We start from the raw sequence: 15,662 nt of genomic DNA on the forward strand, positions 1-15,662 counted from the left end.
ATTATTAAAATTGCAGTGATTTACCTTTTAGCGGCCAGGGGCATTTGCCATCTACTTGGAACCATGGCATTTAGATATCTTTGAATTCCTTGATTTGAAGAAGAATACTGGGAAGGAAGAGCAGCGAGCCAGGGATCTTTTCTTTGCCCTTTGGATCCCAGATCTCTTCATGAAACGTGTGGAGAACAATCAGGTAAGTACTTGATACCACATGTGAAGGTCAAGCAAGTGAATGGCATGATTTAGCAAAATTTCTCTTTTCTATTGTTATATCTAGTGCTTATTAAGTATTTACTTCCATGTGGCTCCATGTATGATACTGAACAAAGCATGTTAGACAATGTGATAGCCTTTTAGAGATTTGACAAAAAAAAAAGGACTTTAAAGAAGAACGGTATAGCAAAGATGGAGTTGGCCATAAAGAATTATTGCCACAGCCCATTTGTAGGATGAAGAAGAAAGGAGTTCCTTTCCTACCCATTAGAACTTGTGAGATGAAGTAAGTAATTAAGGTTTCCTTATAGGAGTTTTTTTTCTCTTATAGGATTGGTCCCTGATGTGTCCTAATGAGTGTCCTGGTCTGGATGATGTTTGGGGAGAAGAATTTGAGAAGTTATATGAGAGGTATGATCAAAAGAAAAAATAAAATATTCTTTAACCATGCTTTTTCCCTTTTAAGTTCCTCTGTATAGTGGGGACTTAATAAATGTTGATTTACTGATAATCTTAACCTAGAATAGCCAAATTTCTGTAGCATGTCAGGAAAGGCATATAATACTAAGCACCTTGTGCTTTATTTTATATTTTTCTAATATAACTATGAGTTAAAATAATTTTCCTGCTATGTTTTGATCTTATTTTGCCTTCTAGACTAGTTTTTTAATAATATTTTAATAGTAGAGATTGTTGAATAGATAGCTGAATGTCTATTACATAGATCATGATGTAAATGAGCATTCAGCCTTTGTCATGGTGCTCATCCCATTGTTTGTGTCTCTGAAACTTTGTTAAATTTTTTGTTTTTATTTTTAAATTAAAAACAAGGTTTTTATTTTGCTCTGTTAGATAATGAATTCTGGAAAATGTTTGTTGTATCACCAATGGAGAATCCTTAGAGATCAAGCCTATGTTTGGAAGGTTGATTAACTGTAGAAGTAAATTTTTAATTGCATTACAGTTTAAATACTCTCTATACTACTTCCTGTCTCATATGTCAAGAATGGGATAACATTAAAGCTAGGTGGCAGATAAGAGTGCCAGGTCTAGAATCAGACTCTTTCTGGTTGAAATCTGACTTTAGATACACATGAACTATGTGATCCTGGGCAAGTCACTTACCACTGTTTGCCTCAGTTTCCTCATCAGTTTCCTCCATTCAAATGAATTGGAGAAGGAAATGGCAAACTCCTTCATTATCTTTGCCAAGAAAACCCTGAAAGGGGTCATGAAGAGCCAGACATAAGTGAAACAACTAAACAACAAAAATAATAAGACTAGTATTAAACAGCTCTGTTGACAGGAAGAGAACCTAGTTGTTTTTTTTTTCCTGGGATGTTCTTATGATTTTTCTTTTCACTTGACTTTCACAACTTGCATTTCACCTTATAAGCGCAATGACACCTTCTTATTATGTAGTTGTTACTGTCATTATTTTACCAAATTTCTCTTAGTTATTTTTAGAAACTCATTGCTGCTTTGAGTGTACAAAGGAAAGGGAAGAGTCAGTATGAAATATGGGTAGGTGGTTACTCTTGAAGTTAAAAAGACCTGGATTCTCATTCTGCCTCTAATATGTACGAGTTGTGTGATAGTGGGCAAGTCACTTAATTTTTCAGTATGCCAAGGATCTCAGTCTTAAGACTTTTAAGTTATAATAGATAATTTGTACTTGTAGAATGAGTTTTTACAACATAAATTCCTTATATCAGTTCACAAATCTAGAACACAAAAAGGAAGGTGGAAATGGAGTTATCCCTGCTAATCCTAGGATCAGCTGGAAGTAGTAGAGAAGAAATCAAGAAGAGGGGATATTGGCAAATAAAGGTTACATAATAAAGTAGAGTCACAAAGGAAACCTGGAAACCCCATGTGTTTGGGAACTTTGAGAATTCGTTCCTTCAGTTCTTAAAGTAACGTGTATAACAGAATTGATTTAAAATAGTCTTTTTTTTTCCCCTCTCTCTTGGTTCAAACTGTTATAAATAAAATCTTAAAATACTCAGTATAATACCTTGGCTTTGCCTTTCAGTTATGAGAAACAAGGTCGTGTCCGTAAAGTTGTAAAAGCCCAGCAGCTCTGGTATGCCATCATTGAGTCCCAGACGGAGACAGGGACCCCTTACATGCTCTATAAAGACAGCTGTAATCGGAAAAGCAATCAGCAGAACCTGGGGACCATCAAATGTAGCAATTTGTGCACAGAAATAGTAGAGTACACTAGTAAAGATGAGGTGAGTGCAAAAGCATAGTCTCTCTAACCCCCCTCCTCCCCAGTTCGGGGAAGAAGAATCTCCTGAAGGACGGGGAGATTGTTCTGCGTTTTCTCTTAAGTGGCAGGCCCCTGTTGTAGGCACAGAGAGACCACAGGTAGTGGGAGGCTCGCTCCCACCCATGGCCTGACTGAGCCTTTCTGGGTGTAGAGCTGACTGCTGCTGGTGCCACATGTCAGCATCTTCAGATCACCCATGCACTTGTCAGGCTGTTGTATATAGCAGAAGACTTCCTGGGAGAAACCAGGCAAGAGCAGGCTTGGGAGGGATCAACTGGGCTTAAGTTTCTTTCTCTGTAACATGAGGTGTTTTACTGGATTGTTTGATTTCTAACATTATTTGCATATAGATATACGTATACATACACACACATAAATGTAAATAGAAAGATAGAAAAGCTCATGAAGTTTCAGAGACTGGAGGGGAAGAGTTGTGAACTGGGGATACTAAGCTTGTTTGGTAAAACCCTGCCTGAGGAGAGGAGGGGAATATATTAAATGAGGCCTCATTCGAAGCTTCTAAGTTAACATTTAAGAATGCTTAGTTTGAGTGACAGAACAAAACAGTATGCAAGTTGGTTCTTGTTGAAGGATGTTTGGAGGAGGAGAGATTGGAGATAGGAGGCCAGCAAGGGAGCTGCTAGAAGTGTCCACTTCTAAAATCTTTATTTTTTGTCTTTATATTACCTTCATTTTCAAATATGCCCTTGTTCCTTCCCTGGTTCAGTGAAGTTGTCCCTTTATAACAAAGAATCAAAAAGATAAGGGGGGAAAATCATCAGCAAAAGAAACCAACTGGCTGTGATAGTCTGTGGTGTTCTTCACCTACAATTCCCTATCTCTGTAAAGAAAGAAGAAAAAAGTTTTTTTTTCCTGTCCTTTTCTAGGCCCAAATTTAGTTATAATTGCATGGCATAGCTTGCATGTATGTGTGCGTATGTGTGCATATGCTCTGCATTTACATTGTTTATTGTTTTTCTGATTCTGTTGATTCCATTCTGTACCATTACATATATGTTGTCATGCTATTATTGAATTCTTTGTGGTCATTTTTCCTTATGTTATTGTAGTACTCTTGTTTTTATTTATCATTGAACCATGAATCATGTATTTAGTAGTGCTGCTATGAATATTTCCTTGTATATGGGACACTTTTATCTTTGAGCACCTTGGAGTGTGTGCTTCATGATGGATTATATGGGTCAAAGAAGACATTTTAGTTACTTTAAATTTGCATCCTCCTGACTCCAAGGCCAGTGCTCTATTCATAGCCATCTTGTTGTCCCATTTTAGTTACTTTGTTAGTATAATTCCAAATTGCTTTCCAAAATGGTTAGACTAGTACTTTGCCACCAGTAAAATAAACAGCAAGGTTTTTCTAACCTTCTAATATTGACTTCCCATATTTTATTATTTTTCCAGCAGTTATCTACTTATAAAATACCTACTTAGTGTAGGTACTTAGTGAGAAAAAGAGGAGAGGGCGGATCTTAAATTTCTACAAACTAGAAAGATGATTGTAAGAGAAGGGATGGAAATGCTGTGTAGGAAAAAAAAAAAAAGAAAGATATCGAAGCTGAGATGATTAATTCTGAGGAAGTTGAGCTGTATATTTAACATCAGTGATATCTAACTTATACTTGGTTTGTATTCTAGGTTGCAGTCTGTAACTTGGCTTCTTTGGCCGTGAATATGTTTGTCACATTGGAGCATACATTTGACTTCCAGAAACTGGCTGAGGTTACCAAAGTCGTTGTTCGCAATTTAAATAAAATTATTGACATCAACTATTATCCGGTCCCAGAGGTATGACTAGTTAGCGCTTCCCCCCCCCCCCCCCCCCCCCCCCAGGGACAGAGGAATTTATTTCCATGAAAAAATAGTTATTAGAATTTTTATTGCTTGTTGTATGTATATTTGATAATCTAATTCTTTAATAAGGGATGCCCCCCCAAAATAGGTATGAACCTTCTCTTGAATGTTATTTTTGTTTGTTGCTGTCAAAAATATTTATGTCCAATATTATTTTGAGAAAACAATATTTTTTACTTTTGTAAATTTCACTGTTACCAAATTGTGAAATTAACTTCATATCTTACTAGAAAAACAGTGGATCTTGTAGATTGTGAATAGTAACTATTTGAAAGAAATTATTGTTTTTTAGAATGTACTACTTGGGAAAAGTTATTGGTTGACATTGAGCTTTCTGAGGAGAGGATAATATTGTATAAGTGATAAAAGTCAGAAATAGCTAACTTACCAGCCTTGTTAAGGCTATCTATTATATACCTATATGTAATGTTATAATTTTATGCTACAAATTCATCTATAATGTGAAGAAAACTTATTAAACACATTTGGATTTCTGAGAGATTTTGGTGTAGTGGGATAGTGAGTGTCAGGCAGCATGGAGTAGTAAAGCACTGGATTTGCAGTTAGGAAATGAGAGTCCCTGGTTCTGATACTTTGATTGTGGGCAAATTGCTTAATCTCTATGAACCTTAATTTTTTCTTTGTAAAATTGGGTGAGTTGGAGATGAAGTGGTAACAATTTTTGTTTTAAACACTATCTCACAGGGTTGTTGTAAGGAAAGGGCTTTGTAAATTATAAAGGACCATGGAAGTATGAATTAGAATTTGAATAGTTTTGTTTTTCCTTTTCCTTTTTTATGTACTGATGCTAAGGCAAGTTTGTCAAATAAACGTCATCGCCCAATTGGTATCGGAGTGCAAGGTCTAGCTGATGCTTTTATCCTGATGAGATATCCTTTTGAGAGTCCAGAGGCCCAGTTGCTAAATAAACAGATCTTTGAAACCATTTATTATGGTGCCTTGGAAGCCAGCTGTGACTTGGCCAAGGAGTATGGCCCATATGAAACATATGAAGGGTCTCCAGTCAGCAAAGGTGTAAGTAAATGAATAAAACATTTATTGACATGTATTTGTGCCATGCCAGTTATTGTTTTTTAGCCTGTACTATTTGGGAAAAGTTATTGGTTGACATAATCTTTATATAAAAAGATAATATTATATGAGTGATAAAGTCTAGAAATAGCTAACTTACCAGCCTTGTTAAGAGTTCTATACATCTATAATGTGAAGAAAACTTATTTTAACACCCTTGGATTTCTGAAAGATTTTGGTATAGACAGACTGTCTCTCAAGTCTAGACTTGAGAGAATTTGTCTGATCTCTCTGTACTTAGTAATTTTTGCAACAGTGAAAATTATTGCTTTGAGTGACTATTATTGTTTCCCATATTGTCTGATGTGGTTCCTTCCCACATAAATAACTAGTATAATTCAGTTTATAGATTCTTAGACTTGGAAGAAACCTTAAAAGTTATATGATCCAACCTTTACTTGAAATACAAATGTCTTCTGCGACATTCTGAATAATTGATTATTTAACCTTTACTTGAAGACTTCCACTATTGGAGAATTTTATGAATTCCTAGGTAACCCATTCTACTTAAATAGCTCCAAATGGCTTTTCCCCTCCTGCTGATCACAGCCTGCCTTTTTGGAACTTCCAACTACTTGGAAGAAGATCTGCTTTCTAGAGCTAAACAAAATATGTGTAATCCTTGACAGCCCTTCTATGATATTGATCCCTTCAAGGATAAATGTTTATATTTCTTCAATTAGTTTTTTTAATCACATGATTTTGATTCCTTATTTTCTTCTTTAAAGTGAGGAAGTTAAATAAGATGACTTTTAAAATATTTTTCTAGCTCTGTGATTATTAGATATTCAAATGTGACTTCCTATAACTTTTTTTTTTTTTTTTTAAACTTAGGGGTGTATACCTTTATTTTAAAAGTATTTATTGAAAGTTTGCTGTGTATCTTAACTCCTTTGGTAGAAATGTTCTCAGATTGTGAAATTATCATTAGTCCCTGTTGTCTGTCTTGGATATATTTAAAGTTGTCATTATTCCATTTGAAAAGTGGCTTTCAGAACCCCACCCTACTGTAGAGGATATGTTATCAAAGTGGAATATAGTAGATTTATGATGTCCTTTATTCTGGTATTATGCTTCTTTTAATTAAAGATTGCATTGGATTTTTTGAGTAATGCTGCAGACTCATAGTAAATTTGTGCTCTCCCCAAATTGCTAGGTCTTTGTCATGTGGCCTTTCTAACTATGTCTCATTCATAAATATGGTATTATTAGTTAATATATTTATAAGTACCACTATGTTAATATATAATGTGTTATGTATTATATATTATTGCATGTGATATATACATACACATACATGTATATATTAAAAATAATTGTTTTCTAACTGGAAATAGGACATGCTAATTGTAAATGGATCACAGTAAATAAATCTGAAGGAGGATTAAGGGAGCACTGTTGGATTTTCATACATTCTAAACGAGAGTTTTGTATTAGGGTACAGAGCATTGCCTAGATGACAATTCATTTCTAGCCATTTAGGAATTTAAACATTTCATAAAGTTCTCAATATAAATGCCTTTTGTAGAAAAGGTTTTGAATACCAAATATAAATCATATTCAGAGTAGCTAGCTTTGACTTTTGGATTTGGTCATGATTTTGATTTACATGTTTTGTGTGTGGGTTTTTTGTTTTTTGTTTTTAATTTTTCTTGGTTTGTTGATTTCTTTGGAGAAGGATAGTAAAGGTGAGGGGAGACAAAAGTCTTTCAACTTTCTTGGTTGATACCTGATCAACATCTAGCAATGAGGACAATTTGTAAGGACAAATGCAGAACTCTGATGGAATTTTTTTGTTTGTAACTTAATTTTGAACTAGTTTTTTGGTTTTTTTCTCTTCAGATTCTGCAGTATGATATGTGGAATGTCACTCCTACAGACCTTTGGGATTGGAATGTTCTCAAGGAGAAGATTGCAAAGTAAGTAAATAATATTAGCAGGTCTTTTTTCAAGGCTCCAATTTCTGAGATTAATCCCAATGTAGTTACTTTTAGTTACTCATTTATGTTACCAAGTACTGATCTTTTGCTTCTGCAACTAAAATTATTTATAGCTTTGCCATGTTAGGAATATAGGTAGGTCAAGATTTTGCAGATGAAGAGTCTTAATACTTATGGGAATGATGATTTCCTGAGTAAAGAATGGAACTTAGATTTAGATGTTTTTTGTTTTCTCTTAAAAGTGCTTTATTCCCTGAAACCTGTTAACATTAACATAAAGATAAGTTGATTGTCTAAAGATTGTATCTAAAATTCTTAATAAGAAAGTAGTAGTTGGAAAATGTTTAATATTAAGGTAATGTCATTTATTGAGTAGTAAAGTTCTTAGTTTGGAGTCATGTTTTTGTTCATATCCATCTTTGACACTAGTAATGTGACCCTAGGCAAGTTTAATGTTTATATACCCTGGAACTTGACTACTCAGTCATAGACGGATTGTGATCTCTATTAATGAGGAGAATCACCTACTAGTTACAAAATTATATATCCTTTGTATTTTCACATAAAATTAGCGGGAACAGTACTATTCTTAGTAAATTCCTTTTCTGGATATTTATGATTGGAAAAGGAGTTGGGCTGATACTTCAGGGATAGATTGCTGCACTAGTATATACAAAAATATTTTTAAAAGCCAAAGAAAGATCTCTAGAACATTGGATACATCCTCTGTAAAAGAATGATAGAAAATCTGTCAAGAATTGCATAGAATCATGGTCATGGTGGTATAATCAGTGCTAGTAGAGGCAGCACTTACTGATGATTAGGAATGCATGGAGAGATATATATTACCTTTACAAAGCATTTTCATGTCTGTAATCTTACTTGATCCTTAGAAAACTCATCAAATGAATTAATATATGCAGTGTTTTGTAAAACTTAAAAGTATATAGAATTGATAGCTATTTAGAACCTTGTCATTAGTAGTAGTATCTAACATTTATATGGTATTTTTTGATCTTAAAAATCTTTATTTATATTAGCTCATTTAAACCTTAGAAAAAGCTAAAGTATGAGTTGTGGATGTTTTCCTTGTTTTTCCATTTGAGGTAATTGAGGCTGAAAGGAATGAGAGGAGAGGGTCATATATCTGTTGTGTCTGTGCAATGGAATCTAAACCTCTCTTGTCTCCAAATCCAATCTTGTGCCTTATATCAGGTTGTCTAATATATGGTTTTTAATTTTAATAGATTAACAAACGTGGGGGGATGATTTTGCTTGAGGTTGCAGAGCTGGTGATATCTGGGTCAAAAATCTCTGTGTATTATAATTAGAAGTGAATCAGAATCATCAGAGTACAGAGTATTATGGTAAATGCTTTGAAAATTCATAGGTACAAAGTAGGGGGACATGGTATATACATTTTCATTAAGGAACTTAGAGGCTTAATATGGGAAAAGATAGTTTTCAAAATAGTTTCACATTTATTACATTTGATTTTTATGTGTAAAGTTGTCACAATAGGTAGTATCTTTCCTTAAGAAGTGAGGTTATGACTTCCTAAAGTCAGTTTTCCTTTCAGGATGCTATACTCCTTAGGCCAGTGGTCCTCAAACTTTTTAAACAGGGGCCAGTTCACTGTCCCTCAGATTGTGGGAGGGCCAGACTATAGTAAAAACAAAAACTCACACTCTGTCTCCATCCGTCAGCCTATTTGCCATAACCCCTCGGGCCTCATAAATGTCCTTAGCAGGCCGCAGTTTGAGAATCCTTGTCTTAGGCTGTTAAAGTGCAAGTGATTTCATGATATATGTAAAATGTACTAGTAGGTGATGAAGAAGGGGCAGTACAAACTGGCAACCTGGTATTGGTAGATAGGAATGATTTCAGGGGAGAGAAAGAAAGATTTCTATGAAAGACAATGCTTTTTTTGCAATGCCTTTGTATACTACCATGCATAATTTATTCTTTAGACTGTGAACTCACCAGAAAAGATAAGTTGTAATCATTTTACTCCTCATAGGAATCCTTACAGGAGTTGACAGTTCTTTAAGAGAAGAGCAAATGATTTTGAATCAGATTTTCTGTTATTTAGAGAATGATGGAAGATAAAGATGCTTAGTGTTAAGAAATGTGAAGTCAAGTCTTCCCTGAATCTGTTGGCTTATATTCTCGTACTTTTGGCAGATTTTAGCTCTTAGGCCAATACTAGATTATTTTGATTTTTTTTTTCTAGGTATGGCATCAGAAACAGTTTGCTGCTTGCCCCAATGCCAACTGCCTCTACTGCTCAGATTTTAGGGAATAACGAGTCCATTGAACCCTACACCAGCAATATTTATACTCGGAGAGTCCTGTCGGGAGAATTTCAGGTGAGGAGAGTACTGACTTGGAAAATATCTTTTAAGCACAGTGACAGCTAACCTGCTTTACTAGTAAGTAGCTCAGTTAATTTTAGGTGTGTACTTAGTTCTACTTTGGCTTCTTGGGGTTGTGTTGATAATACCTAAATGCAATAAGAGATGTAGGTGGGAAAGCAAACTAATCAGTTGGTAAGTTTTCAGTTATACCATGTACATTGACCTTAGCTAATTTTTGATTCTTTATAACAATTAATCAATAGTCATTTACTAAGTTTGCTATTTGCAAGATGCTGGAGATAGAAATGCTAAAAGTGAAACAATTTTCATTTGCAAGGAGCTCACATTCTAACCATGTTGATTAAGAATCTGTGCAGCATTGCTGTGACCTTGAACAAATCACTTCTTTTTGGGCTTTAGTTTCTTCATCACTAAAATGAAGGGGTTAAAAAAGTTGATTGTTAAAAGGCCTTTCTGTTTTTTGCATATTATGATTTTATATTTGGATATGGAATCCCATATCTGGAATCTTAATTCTTTATTGACGTTTTGGAGGATTTAATTCAATTTTTTCTTAATTACCTAATTGTACTTTTGCTATGTATTTTTGAATGATTCCATCAGTAGAAATGTACCTAGACTATAACATAATTATTGGTCCTTCTCACTCTTATATAATTAGACTCTAAACTGTATATAGGATTCAAATGTTGTACTTGGGAATGTTGGACTTTATTTAAATTTTTATTTGCTTCAAAGCCTATTTTTAAACAGTTTTTTAATAGCCTCATTCCTTTGGGTCTGAGCAAATACATTTGTATTTCCATGTTTGTTTTTTATGGTTACCTTGTTATTCTCTTTTTTTTCTTATTTAAACTTTTTAAAAATTGATATCTTATATTTTTCCATCATTAACATTTTTCCCAGTATTCCTCCTTCTCTTTCCTAGAGAGCCATCTTGTATAATTAAGTGCTTTTAAAGAAAAAAGAGTAAGAGTAGAAAAAAAATCTGCAAAACCAATCAGTAAAATTGTAAAATTTTGTAAAATATTGCATGTGATTTCAGATTTTTTCAATCTAGGAACCTTACACCTCTGCACAAGAATGAGGTACCAGGTATCTTTTTACTTTTTCTTTGGTGCTTGCTCGTTCTTTGTGATTTTATGGTAGTCACTTTTGTGTGTTGATTTTTCTTTATATCTAATCTACCATTCTACTTAGATTGTGAATCCTCACTTGCTGAAAGATCTGACAGAGCGAGGCTTATGGAATGAAGAGATGAAAAACCAGATAATTGCATGTAATGGCTCTATCCAGGTATAAAATAAGAGTGAAATGTATGATGTTAACCTTGCTGCCCCTTTTCCCCCTGCTCAGAGGATCATATTTCTCCCAGAGGATAATATTGTGTAGAGTTGATTGTAGAGTAAGTATATATCATTATCTAGTACTCACAGTCACCAATAGCATTATTGCATGGGCCAAACAGTCCTTACTTTTCAATTATTTGTTCAGCTATAAAGATTTGAAGTTTAAGAGGGAAAACATAATTAAAAGGTCAGGAGTGACTGAAGTCAGTAAACTTATAATACTGATCCCCCTAGGCCAGTAATTCTTAACCTTTATATGTCATGGACCCCTTTGGTTATCTGATGAAGCCTATGAGTCCCCTTTTTTTTAAACCATTATTAAAAAATTTATAATGGAAAGAAATGCAAAATTTCATAGAAGTTTAAAAAAAAATTTCCATCTTAGTTTATGGACCCCAAGTTAAAAATCTTGCTCTAGTCACTGGACAATTCCAAAGGTGGGTATTCAAATAATAACAAACTGTATAGTTAATGACTGTAGCTGCAATTGCATATACAAAATAATATTTATGTAAATGATATTTCATTGGGAAGTCTATTGAATTGATCATTCTCTTATATTGATTTTCTCCTCCCTTTATGCTTCTCCCTTTTCCTTTATAAATGCTCCCCTCCCTGTTTGCTCTCTCCTTCCCTCTCCTATTCTGAAATTTTGTTTCTTCAAATTGTTTGTTCTGTATCTTTTCTTTACTGCTAAACTCCTAAAAGGAATAGTTCACACTAAACCCATTTATTTTCTAATCACTTCTCAACTCCTTGAAGTCTGTCTTATGTTCTAAGCACTCTGTTAAAATTTTTATTCAAAGTCTCTAGTGCCTTTAAGGCAGCATGACATAGTGGAAAGAATTCAATACTAGGAAGTCAGAAAAAATCTGGGCATTAAATCGGAACTGTGTTGACTGAGTGACTGTGGCAGAGATTTATGAGAATAGGAAACTTTTAAAAACATTCAAAAATTTTCCCTCCATTATCAGGTATTTATTTTTTCTTAACAATTTTCCCTTGCTCCCCTGTGGGATGAGGGGGGAAATAATAGTAGTCAAGCAAAACAAATTTCCATATGTCTGTCTTTGTATAACAGCCCATTACTTCTTTGTTAGGAGATCATATTGTCCTAGAATCATAATTGGGTCATTGTATTGACCAGAATTTTGTAGTGTTTTAAAATTGTTTCCTTTTATAATGTGGCTCTTATAGTTCTGGAAATTGTGCTGACTGTGCTCACCTCAATCTCTATCAGTGAATACAAGTTTGCCCAGTTTTCTTTGAAACAACCCTCTCTTCATTTTTTATAGTACTATAAATTCCATCACATTCTAGTACCATAATTTGTTTAGCATTCCCTAATTGATTGGCATTCCTTGAGTTTTCAGTTCTTTGTCATCGCAAAGAGCTGCTATAAATATTTTTGTACATGCAGGATCTTTTCCTCTTTCTTTGGTCTCTTTGTAGTAAGGGCCAAGATAAATTGTTGGGTCAGAGGGATGCAGAGTTTAATACCTTTTGTGGCATAACAGATTTGCTTTCAAATGACTAAAAATCAAGAGAAGAAAGGATAAATTAGTAGTTGCAGAATGATAAGAGTTTTTGTATTTAAGAGATCATGAGATGCTTAAAGGTAGATTTGCAAACTGATTAGGTGGTAAGGAAATGGAGGCAGTGAGTATAAATTACTTTCTAGTTTATCAGTGAAAAGTAGGAAAGAAATGATAATTTGAGGGAGGGAGCAGGGTTGTCAGTTTTTTTAAGGAAAGAGGGAGACCTGAGAATATGTGAAAGTATTGGGGAAAGAGCCATAAAGGGAAAGATTGAAGACCAAAAAGAGTTGGTGAATGATCTTTGAGATAAATTTCTAGAGAGAATGAATCAAAGTACAAGTTAAGGATTAGCTTTGGCAAAAAGGGACTTCTCATTGTCAGAGATTATATAGCAAAGGAACAAAGTGAAAATTTTTCCATGCCTGAGTGGTTGTTCCTTGCTCTAAGCAATCAAGCTTAAAACACATCTTGTTTCTCTAGAGATGCCTGTTTTTCTTAGGTTTTTGTTTTAAATCCACAATATTCCTGTGATGTATTTGGTGGTTTGCTCATTTACAAGTAGTAGAATTCATTAATTTCATATCAGGCAAGGCATTCAATCTAGGAGTTACTTTTCCAGCCATTCTGCTTGTGTTGTTTTTCCTTCTAAACTTCTCCTATTTTTCCTAACCTTAAATCCTTAAGGACAATCCTTTAAAAAACTTGTATTACACTATTTGTAAATGTCATTTTTACTTCCCAATGACTTCTGATTTTTTTTTTTTTTTTTTTTTTTGAAGCTGGGGTTAAGTGACTTGCCCAGGGTCACACAGTTAGGAAGTGTTAAGTGTCTGAGACCAGATTTGAACTCGGGTCTTCCTGAATTCAAGTCTGGTGCTCTATCCTCTGCGCCACCTAGCTCCCCCCCCCCAATGACTTCTTACTAACTATGAACCTTCCTCCTCCCTAAATTTCTCTATAGTCAAGCAAAACAAATTTATACATTTTAAGTTTAAAATGCTTAGAGTAAATGCTTTATTCTATCAAGAGGTGAAGTTAAGCTTTCATCATCAGTCCTCTGAAGTTACTATTGATCACCACATTGATCAGTGTTCTGAAGTCTCTAGAGTTTATTTTCTTTTATATCATTGTGGTTCATGTTGTCTTCTTTAAGACTGAGAGAAAATATCTTTGCTCTTTTCCTTCTTTCAGAGTATCCCTGAAATTCCTGAAGACTTGAAGCAGTTGTATAAGACTGTGTGGGAAATCTCGCAGAAAATTGTTCTCAAGATGGCAGCTGATCGAGGGGCGTTCATTGATCAGAGTCAGTCTTTGAATATCCACATTGCTGAACCCAATTATGGCAAACTCACCAGCATGCACTTCTATGGTTGGAAGCAGGTTAGTGAAAGGTTATAAAGAAGACTTCTCAGGCCATTGCATTTTAGACCCTCCAAGTTTGTCATGTACCATGGAGTTCTGTTCTTTTTTTTTTGTTTTGCTTTTAGGACATTTGGACAACTGGCACTTTACATATGACTATCACTTTCTTCAGCCATCTCCCAGTGGTGGCCTTCTCATTTTAGATAGTGTTTTATGGGCTGATCATGTGCTTATAAGGGGTGATGCACAGGGGTTTAATAAGATCATTTCTAGAAGTATTTTGGAGGTATTTGGTCTTTACATATTAATAATTTGCTAAATGTTAAATAGAATGTGGTGGGATAGCCAATACTTCAATTTCTTTTCTTTTTTTTTTTTATTTTATTAATTTAATAATTATACTTTTTTTTGACAGTATATATGCATGAGTAATTTTTTTATAACATTATCCCTTGTATTCATTTTTCCAGGTTTTCCCCTCCCTCCTTCTACTCCCTCCCCTAAATGACAGGCAATCTCATGCATTTTACATGTGTTACAGTATAACCTAGATACAATATACGTGTGTAAATCCAATTTTCTTGTTGCATGTAAAGTATTGGATTCCGAAGGGATAAGTAACCTGGGTAGACAGTAGTGCTAATAGTTTACATTCAATTCCCAGTGTTCCTTTTCTGGGTGTAATTGTTTCTGTCCATCATTGATCAGCTGGAAGTGAGTTGGATCTTCTTTATGTTGAAGATATCCACTTGCATCAGAATACATCTTCATACAGTATTGTTGTTGAAGTGTATAGTGATCTTTTGGTTCTGCTCATTTCACTCAGCATCAGTTCATGCAATATTTCAATTTCTTTACTACCCACTCAAAATCCTCCTTTGGCTTTTGTTTCCCATTATTCAATTGAACTTGTTCACATCAGGGATTCCAAATAGTAGAGTCATGAAATTTGAGAATTGGAAAGGACCTTAAAGGCTCTGCAGTCCATCTTCCCTAAGGTGGTAAACAATGACATCTAAGAGTTAGAATAATGGACTTTCCCAGTGGCCTTTGTTTTGATCCTGTCTGTAGTGGGTAACACTGCCAGCTTACCCCCAGAAACTGCCTTTTTCCTTTCTTGACTTCCTTGACAGGACCTTGTCATAGTTTTCTTGCTTTTTTTCTTCTGGTGGCTTCTTTCTTCTTGGACTGACTGCCCTTCCTTCTTGGAAACAAGCCTTCAGGCTTACTCAGTAGTCTTCAGCTCCTTTTCCTTCTCCTTTTTCTTTCTATTCCTATATCCTTTAGCTTCTGTCATTTCTATGTATATGACTCCAGAATATTTGTCCTCACCTACATCTAAGTGGTACAAATTAGGCTTCAAACATTTTCTAGTTGTGTGTACCTGGACTTAACTTGTCTCCATTCCCTCCATTGTAAAATAGAGTTAATACTTTCCAGAGTTGTGAGGATCAATTTAGATATTATATGTAAAATGTTTAGCACAGTTCCTGATGTGCATAGTAGATGCTTAAAAAATACTTCTTTCAAGCAAATTATGGACACAATAATTTATCCAAGAGAATGACAATAATGAGACAACATACTAAAATTTGTGGGATGCAGCCAAAGCCAAAGGGGAAGCTTTATATCTCTAGATGCTT

The 15,662-nt window shown here is 34.5% G+C and overlaps 1 protein-coding gene across 1 annotated transcript in view; it reads left to right on the forward strand.

Moving 5' to 3' along the window:
• RRM1 (ribonucleotide reductase catalytic subunit M1) overlaps nucleotides 1-15,662 on the forward strand; it is a 34,945-nt gene that overhangs the window by 14,493 nt on the left and 4,790 nt on the right. The window contains exons 10-18 of the mRNA XM_074304970.1: nucleotides 32-193; nucleotides 545-624; nucleotides 2,249-2,450; nucleotides 4,145-4,294; nucleotides 5,174-5,395; nucleotides 7,295-7,371; nucleotides 9,626-9,761; nucleotides 10,971-11,066; nucleotides 13,849-14,037. Of these exons, the coding sequence (XP_074161071.1) occupies nucleotides 32-193; nucleotides 545-624; nucleotides 2,249-2,450; nucleotides 4,145-4,294; nucleotides 5,174-5,395; nucleotides 7,295-7,371; nucleotides 9,626-9,761; nucleotides 10,971-11,066; nucleotides 13,849-14,037 (1,314 nt within the window). The remainder of the gene's footprint in view (nucleotides 1-31; nucleotides 194-544; nucleotides 625-2,248; nucleotides 2,451-4,144; nucleotides 4,295-5,173; nucleotides 5,396-7,294; nucleotides 7,372-9,625; nucleotides 9,762-10,970; nucleotides 11,067-13,848; nucleotides 14,038-15,662) is intronic.

This window comes from Sminthopsis crassicaudata, chromosome 3 (assembly GCF_048593235.1).
Source record: "Sminthopsis crassicaudata isolate SCR6 chromosome 3, ASM4859323v1, whole genome shotgun sequence".
NCBI classification, from domain to species: Eukaryota; Metazoa; Chordata; class Mammalia; order Dasyuromorphia; family Dasyuridae; genus Sminthopsis; species Sminthopsis crassicaudata.